This window comes from Mus caroli, chromosome 2 (assembly GCF_900094665.2).
Source record: "Mus caroli chromosome 2, CAROLI_EIJ_v1.1, whole genome shotgun sequence".
In the NCBI taxonomy this organism is placed as follows: Eukaryota; Metazoa; Chordata; class Mammalia; order Rodentia; family Muridae; genus Mus; species Mus caroli.
Genome location: NC_034571.1, coordinates 27,840,859 through 27,864,017, shown reverse-complemented (window position 1 = coordinate 27,864,017; position 23,159 = coordinate 27,840,859). Strand labels below are relative to the sequence as shown.

Below are 23,159 nucleotides of genomic sequence, written 5' to 3'. Positions count from 1 at the left end.
GAAGGTGCAGTCCCAGGGCTGCAAACCAAGCTGACCCTAACTCTTAAATAAATCTGCAAACAAAACCAAAGGATCTGATAACCATTGCAGGCCAGCACGCAGACAGTGGCAGTGTGAGAATTACAAACAGAAAGACAGAGACAACAGCCAAAAAGGCATTATGTTGATGCGACAAGTGTAACAAGAAAAGATACCAAGGTTGGGAGTGTAGCTCAAGGTTGATAAAGTGCTTGGCATATGTGCACAAAGCTCTGGGGTCAATCCCCAACCCCGAGTAAAAACATCCATATAGGAAGGGAGGGGGAAGGAAGGGAGAAAGTTATTGCTGTCATTTAGTATTTGCACTAAAAGCTCATTGAAAGGAACCCTCCCTCATTAGTCTTAACCAGTTACCTCTCTCAAAAAAAGCATCATTCAACATCAAAGTAAGAAAAAAGGAGTAATTTACCTGATCATTTTGTCGAGCAAGGATGCTAACTTCTGTAGAAGCTGCAGATGCTGCCAGCACTAAATCCCTTAAGAACAAAACCAAAAGCCCATTACGTTCAAGCTCCTCAATAGCCTGAACCTGACTGGGTCTGCAGTGCCGGTACTGGGCTGGTAAGAGAATGGAAGGTGCTAGAGGTGGTGCTGAACTTTTTAGTTTGAAAAAAACCTTAGTAAACCTGCCCACTACTACCCATGCAAAGACTAGGGAGACACACAGAACCTGGTTGGGGCTTGCAACAAGAACCCTGGCCCACACAGGGAAACCCAGCTCAAAAGGGAGAGGCTTCCATGGACTTCCAAAGGCTGCTCTCGGAGAAACCTTAAATGGGTTCGTTAAGTATCAGTATCTGTTAGCCAGGTGTGACAGCTGACGGCTGTAATCCCAGCACTCAGAAGGCTGAGGCAGGATGCCTGTAAATTTAAGGGTACTCTGAGCTACAGATGACTTTTTCAAAGCAAACAAATAAATGAAATCAGTATTTTCATTGGAATCACTCACTGTGGTTGAGAAAATTGGACTTTGTGGTACTGGATGTGGTGGCAGTCCCATCCCTGGAGGCAGAGGCAGGCAGACTTCTATGAGTTGAAGGCCAGCCTAGACTACACAGTGAGTACAGACTAATATTGAGACACATGTATTAGACTTTTCAAGACTAATACACATTGAGTGCAAACAAGTGAGGGTTGGGAAGTTGCCTCCCTAGCCAAAGGACATTACTACCCATCCACTCATCACACTGAGGGCTTCTCAGCCTGCACTTCCCTCTCCTGAACAAGTCCCCACTTAAGTCAGTGACTGAGGTGTGTGGCCTGACAGTGAGAGCAGGAAGGCTCTGCTCACCACTCCTCGATGTAGCTGAGGTAGTAATGATGTTGTCTCTCTGTGCAGCTGCTGTAGCAGGGCTCCATGAAGTTCACAAATATTTCTGGATGCTTTTCTTCTTTTTTCTATAAACAAGAGAAGGGAATCATATGTGCAGCTTCTTTGGCCTCTACATAGCTCATAATCTCAAGGCAAAAATCGCTCAAGCGTCACCAGAAACTGGATGCACAAGTCTGTGCACACACATAGGGATGAGCTCTGAAGGTGCACTGGGGAACATAAGAAACAGAAACCCAACCACCAGCCAACTGAATAGGAACTGTATTCTGTCATGTCCTGCTCTAGGACACAGAGGGGGTGACTCTCACTCAGCCTGTATGTTACATGGTTTTCTCACCTTCCTCAGAGCCTATCTGAGGGGCTGTGAAGAATCCTTCACTGACTGAACATTCTTGGTCCACCACAGAAGCATCAGGAGTTAGCCAGTACTTTTGTGAATATTACTCCCATTGAAAAAGACTTACTAAGATTATGAGAGAAGACATCTCGATAAATGTAATTTTAAACTGAACCTCAGCAGACACCCAAGAGTTACTACAACAGCCTTATAATCCTATATAATTCTTATAATCCTAGCACCTGGGAGGCTGAAGCAGGATTGTTGAAAATTTAAGGCCATCTTGCACTACAAAGTGATTCCCAGTTCAGTATGAGATAATCCTGTCTCCAAAAAGACAGACAGACAGACAGACAGGCAGGCAGACAGACGGAAAGACGGAAAGAAAGAAAGAAAGAAAGAAAGAAAGAAAGAAAGAAAGAAAAGGAAAGGAAAGGAAAGGAAAGGAAAGGAAAGGAAAGGAAAGGAAAGGAAAGGAAAGGAAAGGAAAACCGTTGAGACACCCCCTCACATACTGGCTCGGTGTAAATGTGGACACACACACTAAAGCCTGAGCAGGGAGCCCTGGCAGTGGTCAATAGGAACACTGGCACAACCTTCTTGAGACACATGCTTTCTATAAAGCTCGTCAAAGAAGGAAGGGCACATCAACTGGGCACAGCAGAACCTGCAGACAGTCCCAGCAGTTGGGAGGCAGAGGCAAACTAAATTTTAAGTTCACGGACAAACTGAAATATCCTGGGGCAAGATCCTACCTCAGAAAACCAAGGAAGGGCTAAAAACATAACTCAGTGACAGAATCCTTGTGTGTCTATGGCACAGATTAAATCTTCAGCATCAAAAACAACACAAAAGACCTAGAGATTTCATTTTTCAATATATATACTAAAAAATATACATAATCATCACCCAACAGACACAAAAGGATCTCTCTTTAAAGAGGAAGAAAGCTGAAACATGGACAGCAAGAGCCACTTCTCTCTTCTATAGAACAAGCAGCTGACAAATGTCAGAGGTTTCTAAAGAAGCCAGAAATAGAAAGGGTTGCTTCTGTTGTCTTATTTTATTAGAGCTGCACAATCACACTGAGGAGCTCCCTAGCAGCAGGTCCAGAGTGCTCCAGCACCATCAGCTGTCTCCAACACCTACGTCACAACCCTGAGGGAGCACACAGCCAGGCTTCTGCTACTCCACAGTTGTCTTTCTGCTCTGTTTTTGTTTGTTTGTTTGCTTGCTTGCTTGCTTGCTTGGTTTGGGTTTTTTCTCTCTCCATTTTTGTTTTTGTTATAAACACCATCACAAGTTTTAAAAAGCTGTTTAAACAAAGTATCATAGTTGTTGTCTTTCTGAATGTCCTCAACATGCTCCAAGATAAGCTTCTCTTCTGGAGACCGGCAGTGAGACGCAGGTCCTGAGGCCCCTTCTAGCAGGGGTGACCTGCACCTTCCCCAGAGGAGGAGCTTTCAGGTGCCCTGCAGAACCCACAGGTGCTTGCTGAAGCAAGAGAGCAGGGGACAATGCCTGGACTCACTAGATCTAGATGGCTCCATGTTCAAGCTGCATTTCCAGTTGCAGAATGGGCTGCTATGCCCATGTGAGCTACAGCTGTGGGGTTGCTCATAGGCACCAGCTGGATGTACTAAACTTAAGTGTCACTGCCCTGCAGCTGCAACCTGTCTATTCCTGTAGCAGCAGGGTCTGAAGAAACCCTGGTTATGATGAGCACCCTGTAGTACCCGGACCACCTCATTTCTAGCAGGCCAGGTAGATCAAGCTTGTCCCCTCCCACAGGCCAAAGCTGAGAACGATTACCCCAGCCACTGAGTCACCACTGACAGGAATGAGATTCTGGCACAGGCCCCATGACTATCCATCCTGACCAACATGATGAATCTGCAGTTTGCCCTCACTGTCCTGTGTGATCTGTACCTGCTCCCCTTAAGGAACCTGGGCAATGTGGAGGTGACCCTGTAGGATCACCAACCTCTCCAATCTGGTAGATCTGCATTTACTGTGCGTTGGCCAACATGGAGCGTCGCACCTGTGGCTATGACTGTAGTAGCTCTCTGGTAGGCAGAGGGGTGCCTATCATGGTCTCTGAGGCACTATGAGGATGAGGATGGTGTCCTCCAAGAGAAGCTCTTAACCACCAAGCTCTGGCCTCGATACTTCCACTGCCAGGCTGTATGGTACTCAGAGTCAATGTTCTAATTGACCTGATACAGGTCCAATTCCATGATTCCAAATTTATAGACGAGGCCATAGATAGTGAGGGGGTCCAGCTGCTGCTTCCTATGTTTGCCCTGGCCTCACAAGCTAGTCACAGCCTGTACTTCATAGGGCAAGAGGTAGTCCAGCAGTTAGTGCCACCTTCTCTTCTGTGCAAGTTTGTGCTGATGTGCAGCATATCTGAGGGGATGATGGCACAGTGGACCTGCACCTCAGGATTAATCTCATCGTCCAGCCAGGTGTCATTGGTATAGTCTTCTTCAGCGTTCAGGGTGGCAAGTGTGATGTTGCTTCCAATGTTCTGGCTTCCCAGCTGGCCTCAGTTAAACATGGAGTGACTGCTCTTTGACCCGCTCTCCCCATCTTCATCATGGCTGTCATCCTGACCTGGCACCTTATCACAATGGTGTTCTATCAACACTCAGGAACAGCGCATAGCACATTGTTGCAGTAGCCAAGTGGGGAACCAGCCACCATGGGGACCTGGATGGGACTGTGCTGTATGTTAGTGACCAGGTCTAGATTCTCCTCCAGGGGTTTGCAAGTAGCCTTGAGAGCTTGCAACTTGGCCTCAATGCTATCCAACCACAACCATTGTCTGGTTAACAGAGTACAGGAGAAACTTTATAGAGGGATCCTGGCAATTGAAAGCAGGCTCACCATCATCTGTCACAACATGATTCTCCAAAACAACTGGGTGGTCAGGACTCAGGTCTTACACTACAATCTGAAGGACATCTGCCAGGTCCTGCTCTAACATCATTCACAGCACGAGAAAGGGACACACTGACAATCAAGAGTGCAGAGCTCATGGAGTATGGGGTTTCTATAGCTGTGTGAGCTGCAGAATTCTTGTAACCTTTATTGGAGGGTGTGAGGGATGTGATAATAGTGTCCATCGTCTCGAGGGAAGCAGCAGTTCTCCCTCCTGTTTTATTTTGATATTTCCTGACCAAGCACTTAAAGGTAGAGGCAGCAAGAGTTAAGAGTTTGAGGACCAATCAGATTATACATACAGTAAGCCTATCTCCAAGAAAATGGAAGCAGAGAGTTGGAAATTTATATACTAAAACAGCAAGTTGTTTCTTGCTTGCTGGGAGACAGTGAAGCATACCAACACATGGGAAGAAAAGGCAGGCAGATCTCGATGAGTTTGAGGACAGCATGTTCTATAGAATGAGTTCCAGGACAGCCAGGGCTACACAGAGAAATCCTGTTTTGAAATTCCCTCACCCCCCAAAAAGAGATGGCCTTAGTATCTGTCTTCTTCTATACTAAACATTTCTAAATAATTTTATGGATTTTGAAGCTGGCACAGAAGCTCACTTGTAATTCCAACTCTCAGGAGCTGAGGCATAAAGACAGTGAGCATCTGAGGCTAAGCAGACCACAGCCTGGCTAGTGTAAGACCCCATCTCAGGCAAAGCAAAGCAGCCGAACTCCAACAGGAAAATGCAAGCTCAGCATCCTCTGCTTTCAATGCCCTCAGCTTGGCAACGCTTTGTAGCTCATGTTATTGTTCTTCACCCGTGGGCTCCACTTAGTTCTGCTCAGCGGAAGCCTTCAGGAAAGCCTTCACTGACCCTGTCTGCAATGGCTGCCCTAGTCATCACCTGCCCTGTCTGCTTTCCTTTCTCCATCCCCAAACCCCATTACTTTCTTACTACAAATTATCAACTACCCCATTTGTCAGCATGTAGGATCCTTAAAAGCTAGGACTTTGACCTGGTCACCTCTCTATGCTCAGCTTTAAAGCAGTGCCCCACATACTACCTGCATCTCTTAAATATTTGATAAATAAATGAATACTAAAAATAAGATAGGAGCTGGAGAGGCAGCTCAGTAGTTTAGAGCACTTACTGGTCTAAACCCAAGAGGACTTGGGTTAAGTTCCTAGCACCTAAATGGTGGCTTACAATCACAGTCCAGTTTCAGGGGATCTCATGCCAATTTCCAACCTTTGTGGGCACTGGGCACACACAAAATACACATATAATACATTCAGGCAAACACTCATTCACATGAAATAAATAATTTTTAAAAATCAAGTTATTTCCTTGCTTTTCTAAATTACAGCATAAGTAAACACATTTTATCCATTTTTTTTTAAACTTCATAATTCAATCATTCTTGTGGTGGATTGAATGAGAGTGGCCCCCACAGGTTCATCTGCTTGAATGCTTGGTCCCCCAGTTAATGGAACTGTTTGGGAAGGATTAAGAGGTATGGCTTTGTTGGAGGTGAGCCACTGGGTGAGGGGGTTGTAAGATTTCAAAAGCCCACACTGGGCCAAGTGTCTCTTTCGATATCTGCTGCTCCACTCAGGATGTCAAGTTCTCAGCTACTGCTCCAGTGCCATACCTGTAAGCTATGATGATCATGGGCTAATCCTGTAAAACTGTAAGCAAGCCCCCAAATAAATACTTTATAAATGGACACCAGATTTTTTGGTCCCAGGACCATGGTGTAACATTGAAACCTTACCCCTGAGTCTACCATCACAGCTACTAAGGAAAGGAATTTAGTTCTAAGCAGCATTGGTACAAGACTTCTGTGAGTCTCAGAAAACAAGATAATCTTTCACATGCTTACCGGGAGTAGAGCCATCACCACATCTGGACAGGTCTCCAAGGTCCCATCTGCACCAGCATAGACTATCGTGAAGACATATGTACCAATCCATAGCACATCCAGAACTGAAAAACACACATCCCTAATTCCTAAGTAACCAATGTCAGTAAGCAAAAAGCAGCATTAATTTGGAATAGCCACCATGTGGCTACCTATTTTCCCGAGCTACCTCGGGAAAAGAAAAAAAAAGAAACAAACAAACAAAAAAACCAAGCAACTAATCAAATAAAACAAAGTACTATGGCTTTACCAAAGGTCTATCCTGTGATGAATAATAATAATTCAGACACAACGATTTAATTGGCCCAATTTCTTAAAAGTAGTGGGTTTTCTACAGGATTATTACTAGGGAAATGATGAGGAATTCTTGTAAAAATGTAAGATCCATTTCAAGCTAAACAACTAAATAACTCACATTAAGTGTGAGACTGGCTCCCACACTCTCCTGAGTAGGGACAGAGGATCTCACATGGCTAGAATGGCTGCAGTAGAGTCCAGAGAATAAGCAAAGCAGTTGTTACCTCTGACAGGATGATCTGACTCATAAAACGGAGGACATGGAATGACCTTTTTTTCCTGCAAAGTCTGAAAGAGATTTGAGAAATGTCAAAGGAAATAATAATGCTTCAGCCAGTGAAGCAATCAAATCCAATCAGAGCCCCTAGAAATAGGTGTTCCATCCTCCCGCCTCCACCACAAGTCCCCAGAGAGAACACCATCATTTCCTAGCAGCCTACCCAGGGAAATGCCCAGACACCTTCAGATGCAGCTGATGAGAGAAGGCTCAGTGCAGCAGCACTCAGTGCCACAGCTCGTAGTGCTGATGCATGACCATCAGTAAGAGCATACGGGCCTTTCTACACAGAAGGTTACTATGGAGCCACTGAGGAGAGAGTTGTTCCTCACACAGAGCTGGAAAGATGACCTCAGTCTACTAAGTTGTTAAAAATAAAAAGGGAAGGTCAGACCTGGGGACCCATATCTTCAATTCTAGCCCAACCATGGAGACAAGAGGCAAGCAGATTTCTTTGAGTTGGAGGCCAACCTGGTCTACACAGCAAGTTCCAGGACAGACAAGATTAAATAGAGACCTTGTCTCAAAACAAACAAACAAACAAGCAAACAATCAAATAAGGAAAAAGCAGAACAATATAAGTCAATAAACTGCATTATCATTTTAGATGCTAATACCACCCAAAAGAGTATGCACTCAACTTCACATAACAGTGTTTGACAACAACAAGCAAAAGTGGTTGCCTGCACTCCCAGTTGCTAAAGAGGCTCATTGGTTAAGAGTTCTTGCTGCTCTTGCAAAGGACCTGAGTTTGATTCCCCAAACCCACATGGTGGCTCCCAACCATTCCTAAGTTCCAGGAGATCTGATGCTCTCTTCCAACTTCCAAAGGTACATGCATGTGGCTCACATACATACATGCACACAAAACACTCAGGACCATAAAATGTGTGTGTGTGGTGCCCCTGGGCATAATGGTGCATACGCCCAGCAATCCAGAGGCAGGCAGACCTCTATGAGTTGAACCCTGGTCTACACAATGGGACTCTGTCTCAATAAAAGAAAAGAAAACAAAACACAACGGGCTCACAAGGAGAGGAGCAGATGCAGGAGTAGAAGCATCTGCTTTGTTTGTTGCCCACACTGAAAAACTAAACCTTTGAGATGGCTGAAAACCACAAACTGTCCATTAACTTCATGCACTCCTTCCTCTCTTTAGGCTGCTTCAAACAAGGAAGACTGCCAACAAAGCCAAGTAACAGAGCACAGCTGTGAGGGGAAATACCTCCTGCTGTTTTATTTTAACATTTCTTGATGTTAAGAACCCCCAACAAGACTGAAACGGTGATGAGACACCTTTAATCCCACCACTCGGGAGGCAGAGGCAGGCAGATTTCTGAGTTCGAGGCCAGCCTGGTCTACAGAGTGAGTTCCAGGACAGCCAGGGCTAAACAGAGAAACCCTGTCTCAAAAAACAAACAAACAAACAAACAAACAACCCATAGCACACTGCAGTGGCCTAGCACTTAGGAGGTGAAGGCAGGAGGACTAAATTTGAAGATGAACTGGACACATACTGAGATCACATCTCAAAAAGATAGAGTGGAAGGAAGAGGAGAGACTAGAAATTTTTCTACTAAAATATCATGGTTTCTAAATGGTAGGATTAAAACTTTCTTTTTAAAGGAATAAAATAAACTGATTGTGAAGTGAAGGAAATAGAGTCTAGTGAAGGGCCACATTTAACTTTAAAGGAAACCCAGAAACAGTGCGTGTCCACATGGGTGACCTGCATGAGTGTCCATGAAAGGGAGGAGAGCAGACTGCACACAACAGCGGCATCTCTGGAAGGGCAAAGGGGTCCGTCTTCCCCATTCACAGAGACTCAGTGTGATGACCATAACTTACTTATTTACTGTGCACTGCTAAGGACTGAACAGAAGGCCCCACACATGCGAGGCAAGCACTCTAACAAAGACATTCCTAATCACAAACTGCTTATTAATACCAAAAAAGAAGTCACAAAGATGTTCCCAAGCCACCCCCACGAGTGGTGAACTAGGAAGAGTTTTCCAGTGCAGAGCAGTCACTCACAGGAAGGTACTGGACCACAGTTCCATTCTGCTTTCCTACTGCCAGCTGCTTTCCTTTGGGGCTCCAGCATACTGGGAAGAAAATGCTGCCAATTAAAAAAAACCAAAAAAAAAAGAAAGCGAGCCAAGATCTAGACAGCTACATCACCACCACCACCACCATGGAAGGCCAGGAGACCATCCCCAGGCAGAGCAGAGAGAGTACAACCATCTTAGCAAGACAAGCAAATTAGGACTTCACCCCAGGCCATTAACTGAGAGCCAAGAATGCTTTTCCAGCAGAATTTTGCAAAACAAGGAGAGTGGAGGCCTTTAAAGGGTCAAGGAATCACCGTGTTGTTCCCATTTGTTGCTCCTAGTGCATTACATGGGGTACAAATGGCTTTCAGATGGCCACTCTTTTAGACTTAGAAACAATTATTCTCAAAAATCCAGTTTTAAATGAGCTGTGCCAAAATATTTTTTATCTCAATAGCCCCAACACATTCAAACAAACTCATGAATGCTGTTGGGCTTCAAGACCACTAACTACAGATATAAAGAATATTCTCAATTTCTACCCACTCCCCTTCCCCAGCAGTCCACACAAAATTAAAAGCCTTCCACTTTACTTGCAAAAATAAATTTTTAATAGCCTGCCATGCCCGTACTTTATGGGTGGGAAGCCTTTATTACCCACCACATGTGACTCCTGTGGAAGGAGGAAGTGTGGCGCACACTTTCACCACATCTGTAACTTGCAAGACAGAAATACTGCCATCAGCCAGACAAACTGCCACCATGGAAGGGACAGTGGGGTTCCACTTCATATCATTCACCATTCCACTGGCATCGTTTGAAACCTTGTGATAGGTAAATGGACGTTTCAGTGGTTTAGCCTGTTAAAATAAGAGAAAAATGCAAAATAAATTAATAAATTAATAAACACAAAGGCATTTAGGATTCAGAGGAAATGACTGAATATGCATTCTTTCTTAAATCCAGCTCTGTATTTCTTCATAACCAAGACTCCATACCAATCTATTTGTTACAAACAATTCAATGAAACTTAGAAATGGCTGTTAAGTATTCCACCACAGGGGGACTGCTGGCAGGGATATGCAAATAAAAGAGTCAATAAATAGCTGAGAGAACACTAAATTCTTGGATCTGATTTATTTATTTATTTGACTTTTCAAGACAGGGTTTCTCTGTGTAGCCCTGGCTGTCCTGGAACTCACTCTGTAAACCAGGCTGGCCTCAAACTCAGAAANCCGCCTGCCTCTGCCTCCCAAGTGCTGGGATTAAAGGAATGCACCACCAATGCCCAGCTTAGATCTGCTTCTTAATAACCTGAGCTAGGCTTTTTGATTTCTTTCTTTGGTTTTTAGTGGGGTGAATTTTATTCCGTTTTTGGAAACAAGTTCTGGCTTACATAGCCTGGCCTGGCTTCAAGCTCACTCTTTTTCTGCTTCAGTCTAGGGACTACTGGCGTGAGCCAGCATGCTTGGCCAGTGTCAACCTCTTTGAAATCTGCCTTTTCATCTGTAATATGAAGACAACTGTCTCTACTATAGGAAGGATAGGAAGCATGGAGAAAAACAAGCCATACAAATAGCTAATCCCAGCCGGGTGTGGTGGCGCACGCCTTTAATCCCAGCACTTGGGAGGCAGAGGCAGACAGATTTCTGAGGTCAGCCTGGTCTACAGAGTGAGTTCCAGAACAGCCAGAGCGTCACAGAGAAACCCTATCTTGGGGGTGTGTGTGTGGGGGGGGGGGGAGCAGCTAATCCCAAGCAGCTAGCCAGTGTTCTTTCTATACTGCTTCTCAATAGCCTGCCTGGATCAAAGAATCCAACATCAGGAGAGCCTCAATCAAGCAAGCAGATCCTTGACCCTCTCCGTTAGCAAATCTCTAAGAAGTCTCGTCACTCAATAGCCTTGTGTGTAAATGAGAAATGTTAACTTGGTACAGGAAGGATTATAATTTACTAAAACAGCTCATGAGTCTGTATTTAAGGAGTATTTTTGTAACCTCTATTTTAATCCAGAAAGACGTCACATGTTAACCTGAGATATATCTTTTAGGGCCAAAGTTAGCTCCAATTCCCCAAACTCCAAAAGACAGTCTTATATATCCAGAACTGAGGTCAGACTGGACTATAGGAGTTCTCAACCTTCCTTGAGAACCTGTAAACTAGTTCCAATCTCCCAGGAGTCCTAGCCCTTACCTCTAAAGGGACACAGTCTATCAGCGTGACATGGAGCACTCAGGCTCCTTCAGTACCACACACTTCAGAGTCCATACTTTTTCCCCTACAGCTCATGAGTGTCCCTCCTCCAGCTACTCACTCTCCTCATAGCCTGCCTCACTGTGTTGTTTCTATTCTCCATCTCCCCTTGTCCCCAGAGCCCTGGCCATATTCACTCTACTGGCCATGTTCAGTCTACTTCTTTCTCTCTCTGCTCTGGACTCTTCCAAGTTCCTCTAGTGTTTGCTTTCTTATAGCTACAATGAACACCCCCTTACCAGACCATGGAGCAACCATGTCACCCTTTATACAGCTTCCAAGTTAGAACGTCTACGAGCAAGTCTCTGCTTCCATATAGTAGCTTACCTGATTTGAAAATGTGCGAACATCAAAAAAAGCTATAATGGAGCCATATTCACTAGACATCATGCAGGCAGAGAGTGTAAGGCTATCACAGCTCAGTGCTAGATGATGTACTGGGAATTTCATTGGAACATTCAAGCCTTGGATTGTGTCAACTATAAAAACACAAAGCAGAAAAATACAGCATGTAACAGGCACACAGTCATAATCCTTTAATCAAGTCAATACACACATTTTCACCTATATAAAAATACACCTGTTGGGTGTAGATAAAAGAGCTAGTCTTAAGGACTGACATTCTACATTCAAGACTCCATTTTACCTACTGGGTGAACAAAGTTCAAGTTCCTAGGTCCTGGGGAACAGAGGACTCTCTACAAGCTCACCAACTCCCTCTCTAAGCAACAATAGTTCCCCAAAAGTAATGCTGTTCCTAACAGAAAGAACAGATGAATTTGATTGGTTGAGCAAAAACACTTACACCCAATGTCAGCTGACAACAATAAAACACTTGGGAGAGTCCCTAATCCCAGAGTCCTGACTGGTGAAAACTGTAACTATAACTTGTCCCAGATGCTTACAGTTTTTATGCTTATAAACCCTGCTGATTCAGTCCCCTATCAGAGCTGCCAGAAGGAACAAGAGTCCTGGAGTCCTTGTCTGGCAGTCTTGATCATCAGCAACTCTGCTTATGTGTATTAACATAGAAGATTTTGCTGTCTCACCAGCCCACTGGTACACTCTCCCCACTTCCTCCTAATGCACGATGGATACAGAGTAACAATACCTTGGATACCTAGTTACAGGAACTAAGCTTAACTCTCCTGTACATAGGTAATGCTGCTTTAAATATCCCAAGACCCTTGCTATGGCCCTTGCTGAAAACACTTCTGCTCAATGCTGCAGACACACATTGCTGCAGACACACATTTCCGTCTGCAGGGTGATACAGCCATGCCTTCTTCTGGATGGCTTCTCAGAGCCCACGTTCTACTGAGCACAACAGTAAGGTCTTCTTCCCTCTCATCTTAGAGAAGTGGCTCACAGAAACAATAGCAGAGAGCTGAAAAGAAAACTCAGAAAGGCCTTTGGCACACTAAGTGGAAGCTCCCTGCAAGGCCAAAAGAAATCACAATTTTGACATCAGAATCGTGTCTTAGTAAGGAAATACACTGACTAGTATGCCACTGCAGCCCTGGCTCTGCTGCACACTATAAATCAAAGAACGCGCTTACCAATTTTATTGGGATCATCTCCAGGTTTATTTTGGATAAGAAGGCTTTTAGTAGGGAAAACATTCAAGCCATTGGTGCCAGCGGCGAAGAGCATACCAAACTTATTGGATATGGTTAGCACGCTCGAGCGCTCCTTGGGCAGCTCTTCAGGAGAGTCAAAGATCCTCACTTTCTTCAGCGCTCTAAACTGAAAGTCCTGTTGTAGAATAGGAAACAAGATCAAGGAAGAAATTAAATCATGTCTATTATCATAGTCCATAAATGCAATTTCAGGATAACAAAAATATACTTATTACCTTGAGGCCACCAATTTTGTTTTTAGACTCTGTATTTGGTGGTACATGGCATAATACTCAGTAACATTTGCTGAATGAAATAAATAGAGAGGGCTGGAGAGAGGGAGCAATGGTTAAGAACACTGGCTGCTCTTTCAGGGGACCTGGGGTCAATTCCCAGAACCCACATGGCAGCTCACAACTGTCTGTAACTCCAGTTCCTGGGGATCTAATACCCTCAAAAAGTGTTAATCTGTAATCACTTTGTTAAGCTCTATCTGTATCCTCCACCCCACCTCCTAACTCTCCAGCTAGGGATTTTAGTGAAAAGAATATGACAGCTACAAGAGAAAATGTATTTCTAAGAACCTTATGAAATGCTTCATAAAGGGTGTCTAGCACACCCACACATACTAATTTTCTTGCAGTCCATGCTTAATGCATATTTACTGAAAGATAAACTGAAATACTCTTAATAATGTATTTATTTTTATTTTATGAGCACTGGTGTTCTGCCTGCATGTGTCTGTGTGAGAATGTCAGATCCCCTGGAATTAGAGCTACAGACAAATGTGTGCTGCCCTGTAGGTGTTGGGAATTGGACTCAGGAGCTCTGGAAGAGCAGGGCTCTTAATCCCAGTTGAATACGGTGGGTAAAAGTTCACACAACTTTCCCCATGAGGCCACACTGGCCATTCATAAAGGAACAAGTCGTCTATCTTTTTTGATATTATCATCCTAATAGTCATGACTGTACCACTGCGGCTTGGTGGCTTTTTTTTGTGGTGGGCCAGTGTGATGAAGCAACACAAAAGAAACAAAACAAAACAAACACAACAGACAAACCCAAAACCCAAACCTCTCCTTTCGGCTTTTGGCAGGAATTAAAATACTGCTATTAGCCCTGCGGTTCTAAGTTCTCTACCTGAACATACCTGAGGAACATGAAGCTTGCCCATTACGGGGCTCAGCACATGTGGTGACTCAAGGAAGAGCCACTGTTTCTAAGCATGATATGGAGCACTCGCCCCTATGTGCATTTTAGCGACTCACCGGTCACACAAATGGCTAACACCTTCCTGCAATTCACTCATTTCCAACTGTCTACGGTCCCCTGCCTTTCCATTCTGTCAGAGTATATAAGTCAACTATTAACACAGTATCCAGAAGTTGTAGCATGGGGGATCACTTAGGATTTGCTTGCTTTTCCTTTAGTCTCACGAGTTCAAGCTGATTTCCAGTGCCAAACTTGACTACTAACTAGGGGCTTTGAAGGCAGATAGTGTTTCTTGGCTCCACTTTAGGTAGTTTGGACCACCCTCAAGTATAGAGAGAGCTAATAAGAACTGAGCGTCTAAGCCAACTGTGGTAAGGCACACTAATAATCCCACCACTTGGGAGGTGGAGGCAGAGACAAGAGCCCAAGACCAGAAGCCACCTTGAGCTACAAGAGACCATGCCTAAAACGTGAGTGATGTAAGGCTTTTGCCACGTGACTTTGGATCATTTGCTTTCAAGGCTTCAATGCGCTCCTCTTTCTAAGCTGGTCGTAAGAGATGCAGCGACGGTGGCGACAGTAAGTCTCACTCAATAAACAAGAATCGCTGTCACCCGTAAGGCGACCAGCCCATCAGAGTACCTGGGGTAACTCAGAAGGCGTGGACAAACCCACGCAAGGACAGGTACCTGCACTTGCAGGGAACTCAGGCCCGCGACACGCAGAGCTGCGGACGCTCTGTGGGGCGAGCGATCGCGACCCTGCGAACTGCAGGAGCAGCCGGCAGAGGCGGGGCTCCAAGGCAACTCCAGGACTACGCAGGCGGGGAGGCCCCGGCCAGGCTCTAACCTTCATCTCCCGCTCAGGGATCATGGCATCCATCTCGTCTCCCATCGTGCCGCCTTCAGGGTGTCCAAGTAGCTGCTGCTGCCGCTGCCGCTGCCACCCGCGGCCTTTCAAACACAGCTCAGGCCGCTCAGGCCTCAACTTCCTTCCCTCAGCGCCCGCGGCGCGTGGTAGATGCGCGTTTCCGGCGCGCGTGGCTGACGTCACCCAGGCCGGTTTTTAGTGTGCTCCTAGGCAGTCGAGGGCTGCTCGGAAGTCGCGCGCTTGCCAATCCACAAGGCCCCATTGGCCGGTTCCGGGCAGTGGGTGTGGCCATAAGGCGCGGGCCGGAGTCCGCCTTCCTTTGGATGCTGCGTGCGCAGCCTCGCTGTTTAATTTTCTTCCTTAGAGAGACACACGTTCTGCCATCCCGAAACTCTAGATGCTTCCGGGTAGCACTAACCTGCAGGGCTTTATAGAAGCTTGGAACTTAGAGAAGTTAGGAACTTTGAAACTGTTTGCTGGAAAGAGCAGACAGAGAGGTTCGGTTAGCGGGTGGACTGCACTGTGTGCCGGTGCAGAACCCTTTTAAAAACGGAGAGGAAAAGGGACAAAAGATCGGTTTTGTTTACTGCTTTCAAGGCAATCGTTTCAGATCATAAGCCATATCCACTTCACATCGCAAATGGTGCGCGGCTATCATCTCAGCTTTTGGGGATTAGAGGGTCAGGAATTCAAGGTCTTCCTAGACTACATAGCAATCTCTAGATATCCTGAGTTACATGGGAGCCTGTCTGGAAAAAAATGTGTAAGAGAATTCCACACAAAGCAGTTAAATTATCCAATAGCTTTCAGCCAGGAAGGGTTAAGATTCAGATCTGCGTATACTGACTGATGTTGAAGACATTTCTGGAGAAGAATTATAAAAGTAGAGGTTCCTAACTTGGAGCTGGTGGGTCAGCTCCAGAGGACACATTCTGTCAGATGCAGTCTCTCAACAAGTTGCATGGGTGCAAGCCTCTATTCATTGTAAAATGATAACAGTAGACCTGGGTCTTGGGCTTAATCAGATGAAGTCAACTGTCTGTCTGGGACATGGGAGACCCAGGACACACTCATTTACTTGGTACCTATTGTCAACTAGCTCTTCTGAATTTACTGAGCCCAGAGCTGTCCCCAAGAAACACAAAGACACTGATAAATTGCTCTAGTTTATTTCAGTCTGCAGGAGACCACATCCCATCCATACATACACACATGCACACAATAATGGCATTCACCCGAATCTACCTTACAAACATCTTTTGAGTCACAGGGCAAAGCCATACTTGGCAATCCCCAAACTGCTGGTTACACCAGTTACATTTGGTCTTTTTCAGAAATAAGACAGCCGATGTCCCAAGAAAGCTAAGCCCTTAACTAGAGAGGTTAAAAACCCTGGAACCAACAGACACAACTTCAAATATATGCCAACTCCTCCATTAAAGGGTTATTCTTAAGTCTTCCCATAGATTGATCTTCCGACCACTGCCTCTTTCGGTGCTCTGCAGAGGTCAGAGGCGCACTCCTTTATGGAGGTGGCATGTAAGCTCATGAGTTGTGGGCCCACTGAGCCGGCTGATTCTTCCTTCCTCTGTCACATAGAATAGGGACCCAATGCAGTCCGAGGTCCCAGCCTGCTCAGAGAAGGAAGGCAGGAGGAAATGGGGACAGAGATGCTAATCTTAAAAGAAAAAAAAAAAGTCAAAGGATGGGGTGAGGGTAGACAGGATTTTATATTTATAGGGAGGAATGCTGGGGTTTAAACTTCAACTAGACTGTGCATTTGAAGCAGCTCCTAGGGCTGAAAATCAGCCAGTTGTAGCGAAATGATCTCTCCCCTGCACTGAACTGGTTGAGACCAGAGGATGAACTGGAGCTAACCATTCCATGCCCTGTTTGCTTCACTCTCTCTCTCACTGCTGTGGGAACAGCACCCTGGGTACTGGACTGTGGCACAAGAGCCACAGGAAAACCACATTAGCTCAACGCTTCCCTGTCTTTTCCACTTAAGGTTTTACAGAGGCCCCTCTGACACTTGCCAAATTATGAGCCCAGCTGGAATCCCTGGGATTACATGGTACTCACCTCTTGCACTGCCCCTCCCCGCCCCCCCATATCATACTGTCGTTGGCTGGGAGTGATTCCCCAGCAGACATAAATTTCATGCATCAGTCCATTTCACTGAACTCGTGTCATTGAGCAGGTGCTTGATAAATATGTTTGATGAGTGACTGTCTTGTCCCGAGTGCCCAGAGTAAATGGTTCCAGAACACAAGCAGGGTCAAGGCTGAGGTTCCCCACTCGGGTAAGACATTTCATACTTTGCTGCATGAATTCTTGGAAATGGTCTCTGAAGACCAGTCAAGAAGCTGTAAGGAAGACAATCTGCAAAGCTAGGCTTGGTGCTTACTGAAATCTCACTGCCAACCTGGAGGCCCTCAGGAGGGTGAGTCCTGACCCAAGGTGTTCCGTGGAGACCACACCTTCCTCAAGTATCAGGCTGGGAAATGCTGCTCTCTACCCTTTCCTTTGACCCAGCCTAGAGCGGGTCTCCAGTCCACACTCTCTGATAGCCCCCACCGACCTTCAGCAAGGCACTTAACCCCTGGAGGCCAGCAGTGAAATGGAAGGACTGGCCCAGCTAAAATCTGCCATGTGACCTCCGTCTAATCCCCAAGCTCCAGGACTTGAGGGATTTGAAAAGGGAGCTGGGAGTTGGACATAGCACACATGGAGACAAAGCAAGAGAACTTAAAGCTTGTAATACATACTCGATAAATAACTGAGGGAGTGAAGGGAGGGGTGAGTAGGGCAGGACAGTAAATAGCTGGATTGGGGGCACTGTGCAATCAGACAGCCTGTTCTCTGTTTGAGGTTCAACACTTGACTCCACTTCTACCCTGGTGCCCTCAGCATCCACCCTGAAAGTAGGACTCTCCCACACCACTGACCTCACCTCTGCCTCAAAACCCCTCTACTGCTCTAGCAAGGGACAGTGCCATGCCACTGTCCCTCTGAGCTGTCCGTAAAGGAGCGGTTCCTTCTGGTTCCTCTGAAGTACCCAAAGGTTGTTCTTTCCTCCCCACCTTGTGTCATGTCGCTGAGAATGGACAGGGGCAAGAACAAAAGGGAATCAGTTGTGGGTCTAGCCACTGAGTGGCCGCTGCTAGAAGGTCCAGCAGCACTGGAAGCATGTCCCTAGGACACTAGGGAACCCTGGAGCTCTGTGCCTGCTCTGGATCTTCCGAGAGCAGCTTGCAGCCTGAATTTAATTTAGAAACCTAGAAAGATAAACTGATGGTCAGGTCCTCTTCAAACATGGGAATGAGGTTTGCAGCCTCCCTGCCCTCTCCAGTTTTTGGTTTGATGTCAGCTCTTTTGTATAAAGAGGGCAGAGCAGCAGGGAGCAGAGGGGCCTGAGGCTCGGGATTCCCAGCCTCATTAAGTCAGGTAACATGTGCTTACATAGAGGGAAAAAAAAGTGAGTCCACTGGGGCATAAGCCAGGAGACCTAACACAATGAGCCAAGATGGCAGAGTGCAGAGGGAGAGGCGGGGGTAGGGATGGCAGCCCGGAAGGTCCGGGTGGGTCCTCAAGGCAGGCTGGCAATGTCTCGCTCTGGAGGTGGGCCAGCTGGCTTCGGGCTGCTCTCGTTGGCTTTTCCTTCAAACATCATGACCCTGGTTTGGAGATGAAGGAAAGGAAAGGATCAAGACTCCTCCCCTCACACAGAAAGCTCCCCAGCCTTCCCTCTGCAGCATCCTCAACAGAATGTCCCTGGGCTAGCTGTGTGGAAGGGGTGGGTTGGTGATCCTACTTCACAGAAGAAAAACCAGGCACAACATAGAAGTGGGACTCCCCAACCCCAACTGCTCAGCCAGTCCAAGGTGGAAGAAAGTACAACCCTCTAAGCCTACAGCTGCTAGGCCATATGCCTTCCCTACCCAAAGTGTCTGGAGAAGGGTGGGCTGGGCCAGAGTTCTGCCCCAAATTACCATCAGATTTTTTTTTTCCCCAGAGCTGACGACCAAACACAACGCCTTGCATTTGCTAGGCAAGTGCTCTACTACTGAGCTAACCCCCCAACCCCCATCAGATCTTTTAAAAAGTCACCATTGGCCAGCCATGCTGGCCCACACCTTTCATCCCAGCACTTGGGAGGCAGAGGCAGATAGATCTCTGTGAGTTCCAGGCCATCCTGGTCTACATAGAGAGTTCCAGGCCAGACAAGACCACATGCATAACAAAGAAAGAGACAGAGAGAGAGAGAGAGAGAGAGAGAGAGAGAGAGAGAGAGAGAGAGAGAGAGAGAGATTTGGTGCTACCATCATTTTGGTCATTGATCGGGGAAGTCCCCGATCTTGGGGTTGCCATGCTAATCTCTTCTAAGGAAAACAGGCCCAGAAAACCCAAGCTCCTCATGCAACAGGTAGCACCACTAACAATCCACCAACTAGGGTATGGGTAAGGTGCCCTGAGCCCGGGGCCTCTCCCCACAGGATGTCCTTGCCACTGAAACCCCATGGGATGAAGAGGGACTCACAGCCTGAGGACCGCTGACTCACACAGGGTGTCCTTGCCTCTGAGACCCCATTGGGTGAAGAGGTACTCACAGCTTGAGGACAGCTGACCGCTTGCCCAGCATCATATTCACAAAGTCTCGGTAGGAGATGGTGTCACTGACACCCCCTGTCACCTCCGAGATCATCTTCTTCATCTCCAGGTGGGTCTTGGGGACCCCCAGCTTCTCCATCATCCTCTTTAAAGACATCAGATCTGCCAGGAGGAAAAGTAGATCTGTTGAGTGGAGACAGGACCCTGAGGCCCTGGAGGGAGCCAGGGATGCCTCACAGCTGCACACACAATTCTCAGTGACCATCTCTCCCTGTAGACAGCAGCAATGGTGACTCCCTGGGGACGGAGGGATGAGACCTCCTTGTTTTCCTCAGAGGCAGTAAAGGCCAGCAGGTGGCACCTGGGCTTCTGAGTCAGACGGGCTGCACTCAAACTTTGCTGTTCTTGACTGGGGGTCCTGGGGAGGACTGCTTCAGCTCTGTGGGATGACGGGTGACACATGTCTACAATTCCAGCAGTTTAAAGGCTGAGGTAGAAGGACCACTGCATGTTTTAGGCCAACCTGGGCTACATAATGAGGAAGGCCTAGGGAGACAGCTCAGTCAGTAAGGGGCTTGTACTGCAAGCAGGAGGAACTGAGCTCAATGCCCCAGAACTCAAGCAAATATTCAGGCACTGGCACAAGCCTGCCATCGTGGGGCTTGGGAGACTGACAAGAGGATCCAGCCTCGTCAAATCAGTAAGCAAAAAACTAAAGGGAAGAGCAATTGGAAAGACCCCAGATACTGACCTCTACACACAGCCACACATACACAGGTGCTGATCTCTACCCTCTACACACAGCCATACACAGGCAGGCGCACATGTACATGTGTACCCCCCCCCCCCACACACACACACACACAACAATTTGAATGAAAAAGAAAAAAGAAGAAATGGTTGGTTTTTAGGCTCAAGCAGATGCGATAAATGAGATGCTATCCCAGCAGGTGTTCTGGGTTAGCCAAGGTGCCTGGGACTTAGCCTGACCCCAGGCATTGAAAGTCCAACTTTCTCTGGCACACCATGGTGGAGACCATTGCCACCTGCCACTTCCACTCAGCTGTTCTAAGACTCTCTCCCTAGGGGCGATGGGACAGGGAGCCAAAATTATCCCTCAGAGCAGGAAACGCAACAAAAGAACAAAATAGAAGAAAAATAAGGGAGGTACCAAAAAAAGTCACCCCACCCCAGAGCCCCCGCCTGACCTCAGGGCTCCTGGGGCTATTTCCTGGGGATTGTTCACAGTGAACAATGGATCAGCAAAGGAGAGTGGGCAGGGCCAGGCCCTAGGATGGTGAGCAGGCCTGAGGTGGGCCACACTTGCACAAGACTCGAAGCTGCAGGGCTGTCCAGGCTTCTCCGTGGCAAAGTTCACAGGGTTCACGCGCTGCCCACCAGATTTCACACTGGCAAGACCTCCTAGAGGACACTCTATAGGGAGCTTCCGAGTGCCCTGGCCCACTGTGCCTCTCTCATTGGTGAGGGCACCAGATCCATCTAAAGAGATGGTGGCCACGAGCCAATCAATAACAGTTAAAATAACATGCTGGCAAGATAGCTCAGTCAGCCAGATGGGGAAAGGTGTCTGCAGCCAAGCCGGAGGGAGGTACTGAGTTTGATCCCTGGAGCCCGAGGGGTGTAGAAGGAGGGGCTGACTCCCTCTGGTTGTCCTCTGTCAAACACTTGCCATAGTGGAGCAGCCCCTCCTCATGAACAAATAAATAATAAATGTAATCTAAGTTTTTCTTTGAGACAAGGTTTCTCTGTGTAACTCTAGCTGTCCGTCAACCTTGTCCAGAAAACAACACACACATACACACACACACAAAGATGTAGCTCAGTTGGTAGGTTTGCCTAGCATGCATGCAGTCCTGGGTTCCATCCCTGCCCTGTATAAAGTTAGCCTGCTGGTGCACTCCTGTAATCCCCACACTTGGGAGACTAGACTAACATGAGTCCTTTCTCAAAACAAAAACAAAACCATGAAATCATCTAAAATCTAAACTTCTAAATGGCAGTAGCTACTCAAGTGTTGGCTGAGTGCATTTGGATCCATTTATACAATGGAACATCCAGGGTAGGGGCAGGGTAACAGAGACCTCGTTTAGAAGCAAAGGCTGAGCCTGAGCCCACATCTTAACATCAACAGCCCACCAAAGCCTTTCACTTCTCTGAGACGTCTTGGTTTTCCATCCGCAAACTGGGGGTGGCTGAGCAGCCTGGATCATGGCTCGGCCCTGCTGGTCAAGAGCATCCTACCTGGTCTTCTGTGCCTTTGTCACCCCAACAACACCTTGATGGTAGGAAGCAGTGTGTTCTGCTGGAGGTGAGAGGCAGTTACTGTCTACACTCCTTGTCACTACAGGACAACAGCAAGCACAAAACAGACCCGGGAGAACGAGGCACTAGCTCCTTGGTCTAGGAGTCAAGCAGCGTCTGCAGGCCTGGTTGGAGGGAGCTCTAGGCTCTGGGATGAGAGGCTGGGGAATCCAGAAGGGAGGTACCATGAGGATGCCCAGGCAGTAGAGCTAGGCCAAGAGATGGAAGGACCTGGAGTGGGCTTGGCTTTTGGCAGAACAGAAAGATAAAGGATGAAGGGGTACAGGGAGGGCGAGGAGCCCTTCGGCCCTTAAGTCCCTTACTGGCAAAGAGTCAAGAATCTTAACCCAACTGACAAAAGAAAAAATGTTGTGAAGACGGCTTGCTGAGACACTATTTCCGTCCTTGGGAGATTCCTAACAAGAGCCATGGAACAGCTGGCTAGCTGTGTGGCCTCTGAAGCTAACCATACCAGCACACCCTGTTGTCTGTTCTGAGAAAAGACTCCCAGACAAGATCCTGATCCCTGTTTACAGTCAGAAAGAGTATCGACCTCCTAGTGACCTACATACACATGGTAAGAATTCCGCTGACCTTTGTGACCTACGATTTTCTCTTTTTAGTCCGCAAAGTCTGCAAAAACCCTGTAAAATCTCACTTACAGGAAGACACATTCTTCAGATAAGAAGAATGCAAAAACATTGTTAGATAGCAATTATTAAGCTACTCAAACCCAGCCTTCTTGGTAGTTTTTGTTTTGTATAAGTCTCATTCTCTCTCTCTCTCTCTCTTCTCTCTCTCTAACTATAATTCTTCCATTGCTGTCCTTTTTCCTTACTATTTTTTATTGTAGTTTTTAAGATTATGTGTATGTGTGTGTGTGCACATGAGTGCAGTGCCCACCAAGACCATCAGAAGGTGGAGACCCCAGGAGCTGGAGTTACTGTTGTTGGAATGCCACCTGATGCCGGCTCTGGGAACCGAACTCAGGTCCTCTGAAAAAAAGAACACACTTTTAACTACTGAGCCATCTCTCCAGCCCTTCCATATTCTTCCTTCCTTCCTTCCTTCCTTCCTTC

General features: G+C 46.7%; 2 protein-coding genes and 1 pseudogene across 4 annotated transcripts in view; all 3 read right to left on the bottom strand.

Moving 5' to 3' along the window:
- Positions 1 to 15,307, bottom strand: part of Nup214 (nucleoporin 214) — an 81,356-nt gene extending 66,049 nt beyond the window's left edge. For 2 of the 3 annotated variants that reach the window (XM_021185394.2, XM_021185404.2), the window contains exons 1-9: positions 15,127 to 15,307; positions 13,006 to 13,201; positions 11,774 to 11,925; positions 9,856 to 10,054; positions 9,178 to 9,248; positions 7,091 to 7,154; positions 6,531 to 6,634; positions 1,331 to 1,437; positions 449 to 515 (exon numbers count right to left, since the gene is read on the bottom strand). In XM_021185394.2, coding sequence (XP_021041053.1) covers positions 449 to 515; positions 1,331 to 1,437; positions 6,531 to 6,634; positions 7,091 to 7,154; positions 9,178 to 9,248; positions 9,856 to 10,054; positions 11,774 to 11,925; positions 13,006 to 13,201; positions 15,127 to 15,171 — 1,005 coding nt within the window. In that variant the 5' untranslated portion in view covers positions 15,172 to 15,307. The other variant, XM_029471045.1, reaches the window with a different exon arrangement.
- Positions 3,246 to 5,044, bottom strand: LOC110311844 (annotated as a pseudogene).
- Positions 15,308 to 16,300: 993 nt separating the features above from the next.
- The window catches only part of Aif1l (allograft inflammatory factor 1 like), a 23,264-nt gene continuing 16,405 nt past the window's right edge, over positions 16,301 to 23,159 (bottom strand). The window contains exons 5-6 of the mRNA XM_021152600.2: positions 19,758 to 19,920; positions 16,301 to 18,824 (exon numbers count right to left, since the gene is read on the bottom strand). Of these exons, the coding sequence (XP_021008259.1) occupies positions 18,737 to 18,824; positions 19,758 to 19,920 (251 nt within the window). The 3' untranslated portion in view covers positions 16,301 to 18,736. The remainder of the gene's footprint in view (positions 18,825 to 19,757; positions 19,921 to 23,159) is intronic.